Source organism: Musa acuminata, chromosome BXJ3-4, assembly GCF_036884655.1.
Source record: "Musa acuminata AAA Group cultivar baxijiao chromosome BXJ3-4, Cavendish_Baxijiao_AAA, whole genome shotgun sequence".
Taxonomy (NCBI): Eukaryota; Viridiplantae; Streptophyta; class Magnoliopsida; order Zingiberales; family Musaceae; genus Musa; species Musa acuminata.
This window is the reverse complement of record NC_088352.1, coordinates 40,132,596-40,150,321: the sequence shown is the minus strand read 5'-3', so window position 1 is coordinate 40,150,321 and position 17,726 is coordinate 40,132,596. Positions and strand designations below refer to the sequence as shown.

At 40.6% G+C, this 17,726-nt stretch overlaps 2 protein-coding genes across 2 annotated transcripts; one reads left to right on the top strand and one right to left on the bottom strand.

The window, feature by feature from the left end:
• Window positions 1-25: 25 nt before the first annotated feature.
• On the bottom strand, window positions 26-2,321 carry LOC135636620 (oryzain alpha chain-like). The gene is made up of 5 exons (XM_065148482.1): window positions 1,772-2,321; window positions 1,439-1,674; window positions 1,221-1,361; window positions 468-917; window positions 26-338 (listed from the first exon to the last, which is right to left on the bottom strand). Exons 1-5 carry the CDS (start codon window positions 2,265-2,267, stop codon window positions 240-242), a joined length of 1,422 nt encoding a protein of 473 aa, XP_065004554.1. The 5' UTR covers window positions 2,268-2,321; the 3' UTR covers window positions 26-239.
• A 10,696-nt stretch (window positions 2,322-13,017) lies between these two features.
• On the top strand, window positions 13,018-16,429 carry LOC103983201 (probable beta-1,4-xylosyltransferase IRX14). Its single transcript, XM_009400397.3, has 3 exons — window positions 13,018-14,116; window positions 14,203-14,760; window positions 15,698-16,429. The coding sequence occupies exons 1-3, from the start codon at window positions 13,407-13,409 to the stop codon at window positions 15,930-15,932; spliced, it is 1,503 nt and encodes a 500-aa protein (XP_009398672.2). The 5' UTR covers window positions 13,018-13,406; the 3' UTR covers window positions 15,933-16,429.
• The last annotated feature ends 1,297 nt before the right edge of the window (window positions 16,430-17,726 follow it).

The following is a 17,726-nucleotide window of genomic DNA, read 5'->3' as shown; positions in this document are numbered from 1 at the left end:
GTAATTGTGGAAGGGCAGAAGCAGATGTAGAGGGGCAACTTTCATCATTTGAATAGTAAAAAAGGAAAAAAAAACAATCTTTTAGCTTCAAGTCCAGTATTAAATCGAGATCATGTACATGGACTTTGGCCAATCATCTAATAAAACGTGAATCAATCGGTGATCATGAGGTGTTTGCAAATCTTGCCCCTCCTTTCTTGCACTCGGCGGCCAACCAAACAAATCAACGCTGGAAGCATTCAAGCATTGATCTTCTTCTCCACTCGGCCAGAGTAAGCCCAGTAGGGTTTTGCAGGTGTGCGGACAAGAGCCTTCACTCCGAGTGGGTTCTCCTTGCTCTGCGTATCGGCATGAAAAATGATGAATCATGGCTATCAAAATTATGGCAACAAAGATCGTAAAGGCACACATTCAATTCGGTTCTGGTAAATAACAGACTTGGCAAAAGACGAGTACAATGAAATTACCATTTGACAGGTTCCAGCCTCGGTATTGCAAACAGGGTAGTCACGAGGGCAGCAACTGGAGTGATCATCACAGCAGGTAGCAGCCTCCAGAGGGCAGCATCCCCAGGCAAAGCAGTAGCCATTGTACTCGTAGACACAACAGCAGGTGGTGCTCGACGGGCAGGAGTAGTAGTTGTCGCAAACGGTCGGTGGGTTCACCGGGGAGGGCGGGGACGGACCAGGGTTCGGTGGATTCTGGCTCTTCTTTACCGGGTAAGAAGCTTCCATGGCGATACCACACTTGCCGGTGGATGCATTCACGTTCCGCTCCATCCTGATGTAGCCCGCCTCTCCCCAGTCTCCTCCCCATGAGTTCCTAACGATCCAGTAGTCCGTGCCGTTCTCTGTGCCATAGCCTACCGCTGCGACGCCATGGTCCAGCTCGGTCCCGCATCTTCCAGTGAATATCCCCTAAAATATGTGGGGGGAGGGAAAAAAAGAATTTTTCAGCAGAAAGTGGTATTATAGATGAAAGATTTATTCAGCGATACGAAGAAACAAGATGTTCGTACAGATGATCTTCGATAAGACCATCCAATTCGACACAATATATACGACAGATTTGCTGTCTAGCTTCCAGGGATGAATTATTTAAGTAAACATAATCTGGGAATAATCACTATTTAGGTAAACAAACAAAGAAATATATTATGTTATGCCCTTTTAATTCCCTTAAATTCATGAGAATAATCACTTGAAGCAGCAACCACATACCGACTGGTAGAATTGGAACTCCCTGCCACCGGCTTCAATGGCGACACTCACGGGCTGGCTTGCCACAGCCTTCTGCAGCGCCTTCTCATCATTCTCCGGAACGTCTTCGTACCCATCGATGGTGACGACCTTGGCGTTCTTCTGCGATCGTCAAACGACAAAGCTAATCCCCGTGAGAACATGAATGAAATCATGACAACAACAGTCAAGATTGGTACCCTGTTATGGTCGCACGAGCCATCTCGAGCTCTGTAGGGGTAATCGTCCTCGGTGTCGATGCCGCCATTGTTGACGATGAAGTCGAAGGCGTAGTCCATGAGGCCGCCATTGCAGCCCTGGTTGTAGGCCGTGTCGCAGTCCACCAGCTCCTGCTCCGACAGGCTTATCAGCTCCCCCGTCACGATCTGGTTTATGCCCTCCACTGCAGCAACAGTCGAGAACGCCCAGCAGCTCCCTGCACAACCATTCAAGAGTTAGCATTTGATGATGGATTTGCTGATCACGAGATCTTGCTTGGGAGAGGGGAAAGGAAAGAGGAGGGGGAGACTCACCACAGCTGCCTTGGTTCTTGACGGCGGCGACGGCGCCTTTGGCCCTCCAGTCCACCGAGTCCGGCAACACATCGCCGGCTCCCTCGTACCGGTAGCGGTCGGCAGCCACCCGGCTCCGGCGGGCGACGCCACGGCCCTTGGCGCCCAAGTACAACGCCCGGAACTCCTCGTTGGTGAGGTCGGCGAAGCGGTTGAGGCCGAGGCGGAACCGTTGCCGCCCGGAGTCGGCGGCCGCGTTGTGGCCGTCGACGAAGTGGAGGTTGTCCTTGAAGACCTCAAACCGCGCCTCCTTCTCCCCCAGCGCGTTGTACGCCCTGCCGTGCCTGGCCAGCCAGCCCTCGTAGATCCTTCGCATCTCGTCCTCGCTTCGCTCCAGCCCCCGGACGCCGTGCTCCTCGTTGTAGGAGACGATGGACATGTCCGGCACGGCGAGGCCGGCGGCAAGGCCGGAGAGGAAGAGGAGGGCGGCGGCGAGGAAATACTTGGAAGCCATCATGATTCCAGAGGAAACAATAGGAAAGGTGGGCTTTCGATGGGTTGGGGGGTCGAAAGGTGAGGCCTTTTTATAGTGGAAGGGACGGTGGTCATCGGAACTCGGAAACATGGGGTTAAAATAGCACTGACGGCATAATTTAGCTGGTCTTGGACCTTTTTGACTGCATTATACGCCCAGGAATACTGCAGCTGAGAGGAGAGGCGGTGGTTGTAATAGAAAATGACAGCGGAGGAGTCGCACATGGACGGAGGGGAGGGAAGGATTGTGGGCCAAGGAAAGCAAAGGTGCGGCTTCGAAGTCGGGAGGAGAGAAGAAGAACGGCTTAAATTAGTCATCTTCATCCATCTCCACCCACATCGTCCCTTCTTCAACTCTTCAATCCGTAGTCGGTCTCAACCAAAGATGTAGGGAATGCGGTGGCCGTCGTATGTCAGTGAAGTCATCGGAAAGCATTAAATTGAGGTGGCGGTGATCAATCTACTCGGTCAGTCTGGCGAAGGTTCATTGAATAGAGAGCAACTCGCTCACTGTGCATGGGGAAACACGACCGCAGAGCCCCTCTGCTCCCTCTTTTTCAGAGGCAGCACAGGAACAGTAGTCGGTCTCGTGACCGGCCGAAAGGGCCATTGATCGCGTTGTGATGACGCACCTGAATGCATCGAATGGCACGAGGAATATGATGATAGACCAGAAGAGAAGCTCCATGCAGCAGAGACACGTAACGCGCGTGTGATGCAAAGGACAACGTCAGACTTCCGTAATATGTGATACAGCATGGAGGAATGCCAATCCTTCGATCATACCAAAAAATTAAATATAAAAAAATTAAAAATCACATTAAAAGGACAAATTCATTTGAAAAAAAAATTCTTCTCTTTGTTTTTTCCCACTTAACATTTTTTTCTTTTTTTCTTATATAATATCTTTATTCTATAAAATATGAGATTTTTTTTATCTCACGTATAACACGATTAACACTAGTGATAAAAGGACTCATTTTTTGTTTTTACTCTTGTTTGTCACTATCGAGATGTCACTTAGGTATCATCATAATTGACAATGACGTGACCTTTCGACCCTTCTAGTCTTCGAGGTCTAGTGATATAGTAGTCGCAACGAAGCTGGTCGACTTGTAGCTTGACTCTGACACCTAACGACGAGGACCCACCCAGGAACGAGAATAACCACTCCATGAAGTTCGCTATTGCTCCTCCACTTATGATCGAATTGACGATGTCAAAGAGGAAGGACCATGACATGAGGGTGATGGCATGATCAAAGACAATAAAAGAGGGTGAGGGTAGAGATGCAGATGAGGACATAGTGATAAGACCTTAGCAATACCTTGATAGGGATGGATGAACGAGGGATAGAGATAGTCATTGGACGGAGGCTATATGTAATTTTGTCTTTTAGAAAATAAGAAGTAAGAAAAAAAATACTTTGTGAAAAAAAAGAAAACTTGTGATTTTTTTGAAGAATTTATCTATTAAAAAATAAAATATCAATCCTTTAGCTAATTAAGATTCGACACGAATTCGAATTGCATCGAGGATACTCTTTCAAATTTTCATATGATCTTTTACTAACTTGATATGCAGTGTTACAGGACACAGGAGTTTCATTGAAGGAGTGTTTAAACCATAATATTTAAACTCAAAATAATAATACTCATTCATCTAATCCTATAAATTAATTCAATTTTTCTTTCAGATCAGATTATAGTGGTGTCACAAAGCACGAGCTACAGAAGACTGCCCGGATGGATCGATCTCAACATTTGGATCCAAATTAATTATGTGTAACGTAAGACAGATATTAGATTGTTCTTGATTTGATGAAGATATTGGTCTAATTGACATTCAATCATTAGACACAAGATATTAGGAGTACAACTCATAGTTCATTGTCATTATTTGTCGTTCCCACGATATGTATTTTATTTGTCCAAAATGATGGCAAGGTTAACTTGACATGTTGATGAAAGTGGGTTTGTCCACTGAATCAAGAATGCAATTAAATGACATTGTGATACTTTCTAATTTTAGTCTATGAATTGTTAATTATTACGGAAAGATAATTATTACATAACGATATCATTGATGCCGTGATCAGCTGAATATAGTTTTTTTTTTTTGTATATCATTGATATCTTCAAAGTATGGTCAAAGTATTTTCGAGTAGAAAACACTAAACGCTCGATGTACCATCTACATAAAAACTGAGGTCATGAGAGATTTTTTGACTTATCTCTCTGGCACTTAAATTAGTAATTCAAGGTATATAAGTGTGGTCTAAAAATAATCTTCCTTATAATTCTCCTAAAAATAATCTTTTATATCTAACAAGAGAACAAAGAATATTCCATGGAGTCTTTTAGAACAAGATAGCACAAAATCATATCCTTTAGCCTTTTGTTCATGTCTCGAGTAATTCATAATTATTGTCTTAGACTTATATAGACAGATAAAAACGATAGATCTTGTCTTCTTATGTTGATTGTGCTACTACATGTCGAGTCCATATAGGAGTGAATATTTTTTCTATCACGGGTTGAGTTCGAGGCAATTTATACCCATAAAAATTTTTCTACCATTCTCATTGTAATACAAGAGTTCATTACTGGTGGCTAACATTTAGATATGATCATCAAAGGCTTTAGTTTATCATACCCAGATGCATTTTTTATATGAAAATACCGATCCCAATAAAGGCCATTACTATTTTGAATTAATATATATGGATCCTTTATCGTTGTTGAATTTGGTATAAAAGAATATATAATAACAATAAAATTTATTTTATATCTTTGACCTAATGGAGCCTAAGTTTTTACTTACCAGACTTTTACACCATGAATACAAAATATTTATAGTGATGCATCAAACTCAATAAAGTTTAAGAATTTTAGTAAATGTAGTATTAAGTAAAATTTTGGTTGTCCAGTTATTAATTTGGATCCAACTGAGGTCATCTTATGTGTCTATTTAAGAGTGATGTGATATTAGAATAAATAAAATTCGATTCAATACCCTATACAAAATCTATGTAAAGAGTATCTATCCTCTATAAAGTCCCTTTGATATTTATGTTTGTTTCTTGTTCCAAGGATTCAACAAAGTAACTAAGTCTATGAATATATATGCTGAGCCTTTCTATCATGTTGTATGAGACTATTACATTTGATGGTTAAATGTTAAAAATAATTATACACCTTCCTCGACTATATGTACGATTGTGTAGAATCAAATCTAGAAGATGTGAGGTAGTGATTGGTTGACTGTTGAACCAATTTTCTAGTTGATTTTTTTTTTTTTGCTAAGTGATGAATACAAGATTTAAGTCCATGACCGAATGACTAGATCCCTATTAGCTAAGTTATCGAATAAGATTGAGATATCAAATTGATGCGAGTGATTTATCGACTCAATAACGATGATACATCGATCGATCAAGAGTCATTAATGATCGATCAAGAGTCATTAATGTGTCAATAGCCATTCATGTGTGACAATCCTCATATATCACATAGCTAGTAAAACTTTGATTCCTATGATAATATTTTATGATCTTACTCTCGTCTTCGCCGCTTATTATTGAATCACAATAAAATGAATGAATAATAAGGTTATAAGCAGAAACGGGTGCACTAAGGATTAAGATGTTGCGCTAATAGATATATTGTGGAGAGGCTCTATTTCTCTTTATAGGTTTAGCTACCTCATATAAGGATTAAGATGAAAAACAAAAAAATGTTTAGCTATGGACATGGAAAAAAAATTTAGGTCAACTAAACACTTCTTCAAATTGTTCGCCCATTTACATCGAGGGCATCAGCTCGAAAACATTGGACAATAAGTCAAACATTGCGGAGATAAAAAACAACATAACATAATGTCTTGATAAAACTGAGCTCGTATCAATTTAACCAATATCTATGGAATTCGACTATGCACTTGTAACTGAGTTCACTAGCTAGTGAATTTTGTTATGAGAGGTGATAGAGATGAATCATGACACCCTCATATTTCTTCGTCACGTAAAATGAAGGTTTAGAGCTACCTATTCTCTATGATCATCGATAGGAGGTCACATCACCTGTCCGACTTTTCGAAGTGGGTATGCATGAACCACTCCTCATCGATCCCACAGTCAAAAAAATAAACTTGGCTTTATATTAATGGTCGATAATATGGCCCGGCTTCGAGAGGACCATGCCTTGCCTGACCCGAAGAAGTAAGAAAATTCGACCGGAGGCGTCATCTTGACATTCCCCAAACGCTACCCGTGGAAGCACACGTTAGCAAGCCACCCATATTAAATAGTTTTGCCACGCCAAGTAAGGGGAGCCTTGACAGAGGCCCGTCCGCTCTACCTAACGCCCAGGTATAAAAGTCATGCTCCGAGCCAAGTTGGGGCAAGCGAAAAAAAAGACCCTCTACTCTCTTGATTACACTACTAATACTCTTCTCTTCCTCCCCCTTCACTTTCTTAACTTGAGTATCAGAGGAGTCCAACCAGGACACTCATGGCATAGGCTTGTTGTGGAAAGTCATCAATATAGTCTGGAGGTGCAATCAGAAGGCTACCCAACAAAAGGGACCGCTCAACCCCTAAACCAGGCTTCTCCGCTCGAAAACTGAACCACTCCTAGCAAACTAACTCTTCCTACAACTTCCTTATTCCCGCCCACAATGCCTACTCTCCATGTCGACTAGGAGTCACTAGGAGAGACCTACACTTTCGATAGTAAACCAATTCGGTTGACTCGCTAGTTGATAATCCCTGTGTGTTAACAAGAGACTAACTATTTCACTCAAACTATAAAACTATTTTAACATTATGTGGTTATTAAATAAAAAAGATATTCTTATTGAGAGTATTGTTTGGCTTGGATATCAAGGTAGTTGATATTGCAACAATCACTTCGATTGTGTGGTTGATGTTAGATTATATAGTTCTATTTAGTTAGGTAAGATATATTATAGATATGATTAAATTCTGATTATGATTATTGACTAGTAGAAAAGAAGTCCAATTATGATAAGATTCCTTAAAGAATACTTTGATATGAGTGACTCTCATAATTACTTATCTTAGACTTTACCCTCATCTCTAAATAGATAGGATCTCATGAGATTTAATGTGGATATGTGATATTATTGAGAGATTATAAATTTTCTTTCATCTCCCCTTTGTCTCTTGATTCATCACTCATAGCGGTCATATGAATAATAGAAAGAGAAGAGAAGGTGAATCTAACATTTGTTGTAGATCGGTATCATAATAGCTTTTGAATCTAATGATATGTATAATTTAATCTATCATTATTTGATTTTAATTTTTTGGTATTAAGGGTTTTTGCATAATAGTAGTATATTATGATTTTTATGCTCACAATTAGTATCAAAGTCATATTTTGAAGTCAAATACTTTAGATCGTAAAAGTATTTCAGATATATTTTATATTTAGATCTATTTATTAGCACTATTTACTTACAAAAAGGTATTATTTGATTTTGATTTATGATGCTTGAATAATCTATTTGTATTGTCGATCTACTTTCCATCTAGTTCGTCTTATCGCTTGCCTGCAAGCAATGCGATTTTCCTCATGTTTCATAGATAGACCACTATTGACAGCTTGTTAATAACAATATTGTTGAGGGCGATGACCTCCGGTGGTCGCCAGTCCAATCGTGGGCAACAATTATGTACGTAGTGAGATTATCATAAATGGTGACAATCGATGGTAGTCGACCTACCTTGAACATAAGCGACTGCAATAGCGCATACATTCAAGGTAGGTCGACCATCGTCGGCTTGTGAGCCCCAAAAGGGCAAAATTGTGTAGGCATGCCCAAAGCAAATAATTCCTCATGAGAATACGAGATCACACTAATGATGACCAAATGTTAACTTATCAGAATGGCACTAGAAGAAGGGTCATGAGCCCTTGGCTCCCCTACGGGGTGAAGCACTGATAAGGATATTTAGTCTCGCATTGGTTGAGGAGTAAGAGAACCAAGGGCATATAAGCTCGTCGGGTCACCCTTACTCTTGGAGGCACCCTTTAGAGCTCACAAACCTCAATTTCTTATGAGCCTATGGGGTCTCACTAATGACGATCAAATGTTGACTTATCAAAATGGTGTTAGAAGATGGATCAACATTGATAATGATATTTAATCCTATATTGGTTGAGCCTATATGAAATTAGGTAGACTTTAACTGATAGTATTTTCATATATTGATTATGTAAATTACCTTGATAATAATAAATTCACTTTATGTTTTATATTTATATTAGTTGGAGGGACAATTTGTTGAATCTCGGATTTTGATGATGAAGTCAATTGTCATTTGTTATCTAATCTATGTGTTGAGATAAGTGTGCAGGATTAACTACGATGAAAGTAAGACAAGCAGCATGTGTTGCGCCGGAGTCAAGATCATGATCACGTTGGGAGTTCGAGAGTTCGACGGAAGTTCGGACGGTCGTCGGAGGTTCAGCGAGAACAGATCCGAGAAGTCCAGAAGCTTGCCAAGCGAAGCTCGTCGGAACTCGCCAAGTGGATCGTCGCAAAGTCCAGGAGTATGCCGGATGTCCGCAGAAGGATCACCGAGGGTTTATCGGATGATCGACGGAAGTTCGCCGGAAACTCGCCGGAAGAAGCGATTGACGCATCGGAGCATAGCTGCAGAAGTTGTCTTAGAGTTAATCGTAGTTAGCACGATGATTAAGCTTGAAAATGGGAGGTGATCCCATTAGCTTAATCTTGGGGCAATTGGGCCCCTGAAAAGATTCAAATTGGGCCGAATGGAGCGAACCATTCGGACCCTGATTGCACCAGGCGGTGCAACCGCCTAGGCCAGGAGGTGCAACCGCCAGGGCTGCGAGGCTGGGCGGTGCAACCGCCCCAGCCAAGAGGTGCAACCGCCCAGAGCTCAGTCTTCGAGCTAGACTGGGCGGTGCAACCTCCTCTGTCAAGAGGTAGCACCGCCAGAGCTCAAGTTTCGAGCTCTTCCGGGCGGTGCAACCACCGAGCTCAGTCTTCGAGCTCTAGCAGAGAGGTGCATCAGCCTGAGCTCAGTCTCGAGCTCTGCCAGGTGATGCAACCACCGAGCTCAGTCTTCGAGCTCTGGCAGAGAGGTGCATCAGCCTGAGCTCAGTTTCGAGCTCTGCCAGGTGATGCAACCACCGAGCTCAGACTTCGAGCTCTGCCAGGCGGTGCAACCACCGAGCTCAGTCTTCGAGCTCTGCCAGGCGGTGCAACCATCGAGCTCAGTCTTCGAGCTCTAGCAGAGAGGTGCAATCGCCTGAGCTCAGTCGTCGAGCTCTGCCAGGCGGTGCCACCTCTCCAGTCAAGAGGTGCAACCGCCTGATCCCAGAATTCTGGGATTTGATCGATTTGATCGTTTTGAGCTCCAAATTCGAATTGGGTTGGGGCCTATAAATACCCCACCCATTCAGCACTGAAAGGTAACAGATCCACACCGAATTCTTGATCTTTTCAGTGATTCTAAGAGCTCAAATTTGTGTAAAGTCCTAAAGTTCTCCTCCTTCTGTTCTTCAAGTCTTGAGTTGTAAAGAGAGGAGAGAAAGGATCTGTAAAGGTTGTCTCCTGAGCCTGTCAAAAGGAGAGAAACTGTAAAAAGGCAGTTAGCCTTCGCCCATTGAAGGAAGGCAGCTAGTTGACGTCGGTGACCTCGTCGGAGGAGGAAGCCAAAAGTGGAGTAGGTCAAGACTGACCGAACCACTCTAAATCTCTGGTTTGCTTTTACATTGAGCACTTTATCATTACTGCAAACCTCCTACATTGCTACTGCCCTCTGCGCCTTTACGAACGAGTTTCTAAGCTCTGATCTTTCAGAATCTGCATTCAAACGTAAATCGTGTTTTCGTACGATCTTCACACTGCAGTTTACGCTTACATTCGGATTCCATTTATAACTGCAAATTGCTTTCTACGTAAAACGCTTTTCAAGGTTCAAAACTGCTTTTAGACGCAAAACTACATTTAGACGTAAAATTACGTTTAGACGTAAAACTGCGTTTAGACGCAAAACTGCGTTTAGACGTAAAACTGCGTTTAGACGTAAAACTGCGTTTAGACGCAAAACTGCGTTTAGACGTAAAACTGCGTTTTGACGTAAAACTACGTTTGAACGTAAAACTGCGTTTTGACGTAAAACTACGTTTGAACGTAAAACTGCGTTTAGACGTAAAACTGCGTTTAGACGCAAACTGCGCTTAGACGCAAACTGTGCTTAGACGCAAAACTGCGCTTAGACGCAAACTGCACTGTGATTCTGCTTTTATATCGAAATCATTTTTTATCGGACGAACGCAGCTTTAGCTTTTAAATTGCTGTAAGATTTCCGCTGCACTAATTCACCCCCCCCCCTCTTAGTGCTCTCGATCCTAACACAATTTACATGAAAAAAATATAAAATAATATATTATTACATTGTCAATAATAAAAGTTAATTTTATGATATTCTTTGAGGCCATTAATCAAGTTTTATGATCATAAAATTTTATCTCAGGATTTGGTGTTATTATACTTAATTGTCAAGTTACTAAAGATACTTTATCATATATTACAATATTTTTTTTTCTAAAAATAATAAGTTTTTTTAATAGTTCTATGCATTATGTTATAAAATACTTAATGATTAGAGAAAAAAATCTAAAAATAGTTAATGACAATTAAGAACTTGAGTTCTACTATATTCATGGTTAATCCATTCATTTAGGACTTATAATCTAAAGTATTTAAAAGGACATATTCTTTTAATTTGGTTTATAAGTAACCCATAAAAGATGTGATGATTTATGTTGGAGTGCACATTATAATTAATATTTTTGTTTATATTTATATATGTATATATTATGGTTGAATATGATAATAAGATTGTCTAGACAAGATAAATTATAATGATCATTTTGTATTACATCGCTAATAGTATTATAGTATATGAAAGAAAGTATGATATTAATGACATATAATTACTATGACTCACATTGGTAGTCAGACTTAATGTAGTATTATATTTATTGCACTTGTTGGCTTATTTTATAAAATATGTATATATGTATAAAATATTTTTTTAAAGTTTTAGAATTCAATTAAATAAAATTATTTTTAAATAAATTTTATTTTTATTTTTTTTAATTTTAATTTTTTATATTTTATCAATTAATGGGATTAGATGAGAAAATATTAAATTATGTGATTTTATTTAATTAGATAAGATATATTATAGATATGATTAGATTCATAGTTATGGATCAATATAAATAAAATTCAATTCGGATGGCGACTCACTTAATATTATTGATTTGGAGTCTTATTTCATTGTTTCTTTTAGTCTAACTAATTAATGATGATTAGATTGATTAAAAAAATATATTTGCTGATCAGAATTTTTAGGGTAAGGAAAAAAAAAAACTATTGACTTGGAGTCTTACACTTAATACTTTGCCCACAACCTAATATGTGCTAATCAAATTAAGATGATTCTGAGGTGGGTTCAATTCTAGAACAAGAAGCCATAAATTGGTGGATGTCGACAAGTCCGATGAATCGGTCATCGATGAGTACATCGTTGACATCACCGTCTTTTGAATACGACCTTGTTCTTGAATGGGTCAAAGACGAATCCGCTGAGCAATCGTCGTCGACTCCACAACAATCATGTCTCGTATCAATTTCGGGTCCATTTAATTTGGAGCCATCATGTGAAGAAGTAGACTTTGATTGGCCATTCAAAACCTCTTGACATCATCATATCAAGCTTAGTTTGAAGTGTACTACACAACAAACTAAAAGCACAAAGGGACACATAATTCATGTTAATGGATGAATATCATATATCTTTTTCTTTGTGCTAATTTTATAAAAGAATTTTCGCAAATTTATTAGTAATATTACGCCATTAGTTGGAATCTTTTGCGGGGTAGTTTGGGAGTCGCTGGAAATGGCTTTTGCCGGACCTCAATCTCAATACCAAGTCAAAGTTCAACAACATTTGTTATGGGTCACATTATGACATGACAAGCTTTATGCACCGATGTAAATAAAAGATACACACAACTTGTGAGTTGTTCTATTCCTACTTTGTAGTTTTGTTTTTCTTTTTCTTTTTTTTATTTTATAGGTGAAGCCATCGTTGTTTCATTCCTAACAACTCCTTTGTTTGCACTTTGGATTCTTTTATTAGTGTTTACATATTGACGGTCGAGATGAGGTGATAGGATAAAATCAATGGTTTGTGTCGGAAGAATTAATAATACGGTGTGATTGATTTTCGATATAAAATAAATGGACGTTTCTGCTTTTTCATAATTCTAAAAATACTCTGACATGACTCATGATAAAAATATTTTTTTCTTTTATGGAAACTCCCTAAGACTTATAGTATTTTTTATATCTCCATTAAAAATACTGTAAATCTATCAAAAAACATTGTAACTGAAACCCAATGAAAACTAATTTATATAAAAATAAAATTTTAGATGATTATCCTTTTTTGTTTAGGAACAAAGTTAATAAAATAAAATAAAAAACTCTTATATCAATTATAATAATATTTTTTTAAAAAAATATGGTAAATATATTCAGAAATATTGTAATTAAGGAATTAGACCAATTATCCAAAGTCGATGAACCAAAGTTACTATTGTGTTCTTTGAGAAATATTAAACAACTGAAGAAGAATTAAAAAAAAAATTGTTTTTCTAAAAAAATATTTGTCACCAATTAATGCAAAAAAGAAAGTAAAAAAAAATAAATAAATAGATATACAAAAATATTAATTGTCTGTTGAGGGTGGAGCTGAGTCCAAGATGTGTGTTGTAATCCGCTCATGTTTGGTGACTGCCAACCTCAACAAAACAAGGAAGCTTCCAAATCCATGTCCAAAACACCACCTCCTCCTCCTCCCCTCTGTCCGGGCCCCGTCGTTTATCTCTCCTCCAACCTCCCTCTCTTCTGCTCTCCTCTCTATTCTCGTCGCTCTCGTCTTCCTTCAGATTCGGAAGCAATTCATAATTCTTGCCTAGTATGCCACCGACGAGCTGACGGCGGAACAAATCGGAGAGCAGAAGCAGATCTAACGGAGGTGGGTTAGGCAATGAAGCAAACGGCGGGGCAGCATCCGAACCGCCGGCCATACAGCGCCGCCGTGACGGGAGAGGCAGCCGCCCTCAGGCCCCCGAGCTTCCTCTTCTGGTCCGCCGTCCACGTCCTCTGCTGCCTCGTCTCCGCCGCCCTCGGCTTCCGCTTCTCCCGCCTCCTCTTCCTCCTCCTCTTCTCCCCTGCATCCCACCATCACAACCACCACCACCACGTCCACCACCTCCGCCAACCCCCCGCCGCCGTCATCCCCTTCCCCCCGCCTCCGCGGCCGGACCTCCCTCCCCCTCCGCCCCCGCCCGCCGTAGCCGGCCGCGTCGGCGTCGGCCGTCACGGCATCCGCGTGCGGCCGTGGCCGCGCCCGGACCCCGCCGAGGTCGCGCGGGCCCACGAGATCCTCGTCCGCCTGCAGCAGGAACAGCGCCTCCGGTACGGAGTCAAGGATCCCCGCCCCGTCATCGTCGTCACCCCGACCTACGCCCGCACCTTCCAGGCCCTCCACCTGACCGGCCTCCTTCATTCCCTCATGCTCGTCCCCTACCCCCTCACCTGGCTCGTCGTCGAGGCCGGTGGCGTCTCCAACGAGACCGCAGCCCTCCTCGTCCATTCCAGCCTCCCGGTGGTCCACCTCCCCTTCCACGAGGACATGCCCGTCCTCTGGAACGACCGACACCGCTTCGAGGCCCGGATGCGCCTCCGCGCCCTCAGGTCCGACCTGTAGCGCCGTGTCTTCCTTTCCCCCTTACCCAAAATCATGTTTTTTCTGGATTCTAAACCGTGCTTTCTGGACGCAGAGTGATCAGGGAACGGCGGTTGGACGGCATCGTCGTGTTCGCGGACGACAGCAACGTCCACACCATGGAGCTATTCGACGAGATTCAAAAGGTGCAGTGGATGGGTGCGCTATCGGTCGGAATCCTGGCACATTCTGCGGCTCCCGACGCAACGGCTAAAAGGCAGCAGAGAGCAAGCGAGCAGGAGACCTCGCCATTGCCGATCCAAGGCCCGGCGTGCAACTCCTCGGGCCAATTGATCGGCTGGCACACCTTCAATTATCTGCCGTATGCCAAAAAAGCCGCCACCTTTGTCGGCGATGGGGTGACTGTGCTGCCGACGAAGCTCGAGTGGGCTGGATTCGTGCTGAACTCGAGATTGCTGTGGAAGGAGGCGGAGGGGAAGCCGAATTGGGCGCGTGATCTTGATGAGGTGGGAATTAGCGGGGAGGAGATTGAGAGCCCGCTGGATCTGTTGAAGGATGCTTCGTTCGTGGAGCCACTTGGGAACTGCGGGAAGAAGGTTCTGCTGTGGTGGCTACGGGCCGAAGCTCGCTACGATAGCAAGTTCCCTAGTCGGTCAGTATCGCGAATCTCCTTTATGATAACATATAATGGGTAATGTATTTTCATTACGTGATGCCTTTCACTACTAATTTTTTCCAAAATATACTTGCACATGAGATTGAAGTAGTTAAACAACATAAGAACAAATACATATTGTATAATGCTTTTATTCAAGAAAAAAATAAGGTCTCATGGGAAGATATTGGTTCTTCAATGCTCAATCACAACAAAATAAGATAATCAAATCACTAGTTTTAAACAATGAACACAATGATCTCTCTGGCACGGATGCCGTGGGCTTGGTTGGTATACTAAAACTTGTAATTTGATAATTCCATTTTTTTTTACTCTATATGTTCAGATCAGATTATAAATTTAGATCCTCTTGTAAACTAGCCATCATAGATCACTGGTTTGTGTTTTTGACAGCTCCTATTCTTGTTTAATAAGCCGAGTCAATGTGATTTGTCACACATGAGGACAGCCAATATTTCACCCACATTAGCATATGTCTGATACGTAGAATAAAAGAAACTCTATGTTATCATTATATATAAAAATATAACTTTTTTTTTGAAAAATAATCATCTGCTGACCGTTTATATTGATTCTAGAATGTAACTCTGTAATGGTAGATATGATGTTTAATTTACATAAAGAATTGCATAGCAATTCATAAAACAAATGCTTAGCAAACACGATGCACTATAATTGTTCTCAAAAGAGAGGATTTTTTTGTTTAATGTCGAGCAAGACAAATTGCTAAATGCTTGTTAGACCCTCTCCAAATTATAGTGCTTGCAAAAACTGCATATATTATATTGCCTTAAAAATGGAATATTCCTGTGAAAATTCACTCAACTGCTGTTGCAGATTTTGTTGGTTGTGTTGCTGTATGAGGAAAACTTTGTCCTATGTTACCTTATAGGGCATTTTGGCTTGTGTGCAGATGGGTGATAGATCCCCCTTTGGAAATTGTTGTTCCTGCAAAGCGAACTCCATGGCCTGATGCGCCTCCTGATCTCCCATATCAAAGGATTGCAAATGAAGGTGGTCATGTTGAAAAGCATGTTTCAAAGAAAGTTCGATCTTCCAGATCAAAACGCAGCTCTCGCAATAAAAAGAAGCATGAGACACATGTAGATACACAGGTTTCCGAGATGTCCAGCGCACAAGAGAAGTGAGAGTCCAGCATAAGTATTTCCCGACACATTTCTAAGCGGCAACAGTGTGAAGTGGCTTGATTTTATACCATTTAAAAGTAATATTGTCTTGCACACGGAGAGGCAACCGAAATTCCATTGGAAGTAGCTTCGCCAGGATTTGTAAGCTCCGGAAGGTGTCCAGCATTCAAGATATTGTTGTATCAGAGAGTAACAATTTGGTTCATTGATCTTCCTGGATTTGCTGCTGGTGCTTCTCTCATTCATGAAGATGATCATGGAATGTAGGTTTACCTTCCGGTGATGTGGTTTAGAAGATGCTTTTCTACATGTTGCTTGTAGGTGAAATTTTAGCAGATATAAATACCAGGTTTGTTCTATTGTTTGTCGGATTCATCCAGCAGCACAATTTACCCATGACTGCTGTTGATCGACATCCTTGAGCTTTTACGTACTGTTGTAGCGATCTTCTGGCCTCCTTTTATCGTGTAATACATCAAAATTATGTTGATTTTCCATTCTCTAACACGACATTTATGCTATTTTTACTTTTGTTTCAAGAGGGACATCACTTCTGCTGTTGTTTCTTCAATTGCTGAATCTCTTGAGAGGCCTTTCATTGCTTCAAATGCTGGCTCAAGATGCTGCTGTTCTTAGTGAGGGCCACAACATGGGCCATCATTCTCTGTTGGAAGAACTGTAGTTTGAAGAAGCTTCGGTCATTGCTACTTAACGCTAAAACTGATGCGTGTTTGCCTCTGAACTTGGCAGAGCCATATTCCAGAATAGTGATGTTGAAGACCACGAAGAAGACAACAGTCAAAATCGTACGTCATTTCCAGCAGTTCCTTTTTGTGTTATCAACTCTATCTACATTGGATTTGCTCTCTCTTAAATGCTGAAGAAGAAGAATGAACTCCATCGGATCCCTCCATACTTTTCTGCATCACGAAGAACCTCGTTGTGATCCCAATAAAAGAGAAAAGATCACGGCTCCCCTGCCTCATGTTTTTCTGCCACCCTCGTCTGTGTTGGTGAATTGGGTGTCACAGAAATCACACCATTAAGTTGCTATAAGATCATTTAGTCTCGTAACTGAAGAATATGGAAATTAAGAACTCATAAATCCATCAAGTCTCTCTTACTCTTAAATATACTTTTTTAAAATTCAGGTGCTTCTGAAAAAATAAAACCTTTAATAAAGTTTTATCAAATCTAATCTTATAAAGTTTGGGGATAACATATTCCAATTAAAATAGATAGTTTATATTAAAAATAATAACATAAAATTTAGAATTTTTTAACATGCATATAATTAACTAATAGTTAAATGGCTCTCACCACCAAAAATTAACTATAAGAAAACATATCAAAATTTTAGATAATAAATAAATAATTACACTAAATCTAAATATTAATTGGAAAAATTACTAAAATCACTTACTTTAGAGGATATAATTATATGTGACTTATTTTTTTCTCTATTATAAAGCCTCAAAATGTTTTTGTTTCTTTCTTAATGCAATAAAAATGGTGTACTAATAATGTTCCCTTCCAACAATTATAAAGCCGCATAGTTTAGCGGCTTTGACGCCATGTTTTCCTCCTCCAAGAAAACGACAACAGAAACGAGCCCTAAAAATTATAATAACGAAGACAAAAAAAAGGAAATAGTAAATATAATAGTAATAAAAAGGTTGCAAATGGCTCCGCGAAACCCCCTACTCTCCGCCAATACAATCCTTTTCTCCTATTTTATGTCTTCGCCGATACTTCCACCACTCCCCAGCCTCCACAGCACAAGAAGAAGAAGAG

What these genes read in the sequence shown, in the direction of transcription:
- LOC135636620 (XM_065148482.1), bottom strand. Translation starts at nt 2,267, where the DNA reads ATGATGGCTTCCAAGTATTTCCTCGCCGCCGCCCTCCTCTTCCTCTCC. An exon ending in CAAGAACCAAGGCAGCTGTG is followed by an intron (nt 1,675 to 1,771) that starts GTGAGTCTCCCC and finishes ATGGTTGTGCAG; the next exon opens with GGAGCTGCTGGGCGTTCTCG. An exon ending in GCTCGTGCGACCATAACAGG is followed by an intron (nt 1,362 to 1,438) that starts GTACCAATCTTG and finishes TGACGATCGCAG; the next exon opens with AAGAACGCCAAGGTCGTCAC.
- LOC103983201 (XM_009400397.3), top strand. Translation starts at nt 13,407, where the DNA reads ATGAAGCAAACGGCGGGGCAGCATCCGAACCGCCGGCCATACAGCGCC. An exon ending in ATGCGCCTCCGCGCCCTCAG is followed by an intron (nt 14,117 to 14,202) that starts GTCCGACCTGTA and finishes TTCTGGACGCAG; the next exon opens with AGTGATCAGGGAACGGCGGT. An exon ending in GATAGCAAGTTCCCTAGTCG is followed by an intron (nt 14,761 to 15,697) that starts GTCAGTATCGCG and finishes GCTTGTGTGCAG; the next exon opens with ATGGGTGATAGATCCCCCTT.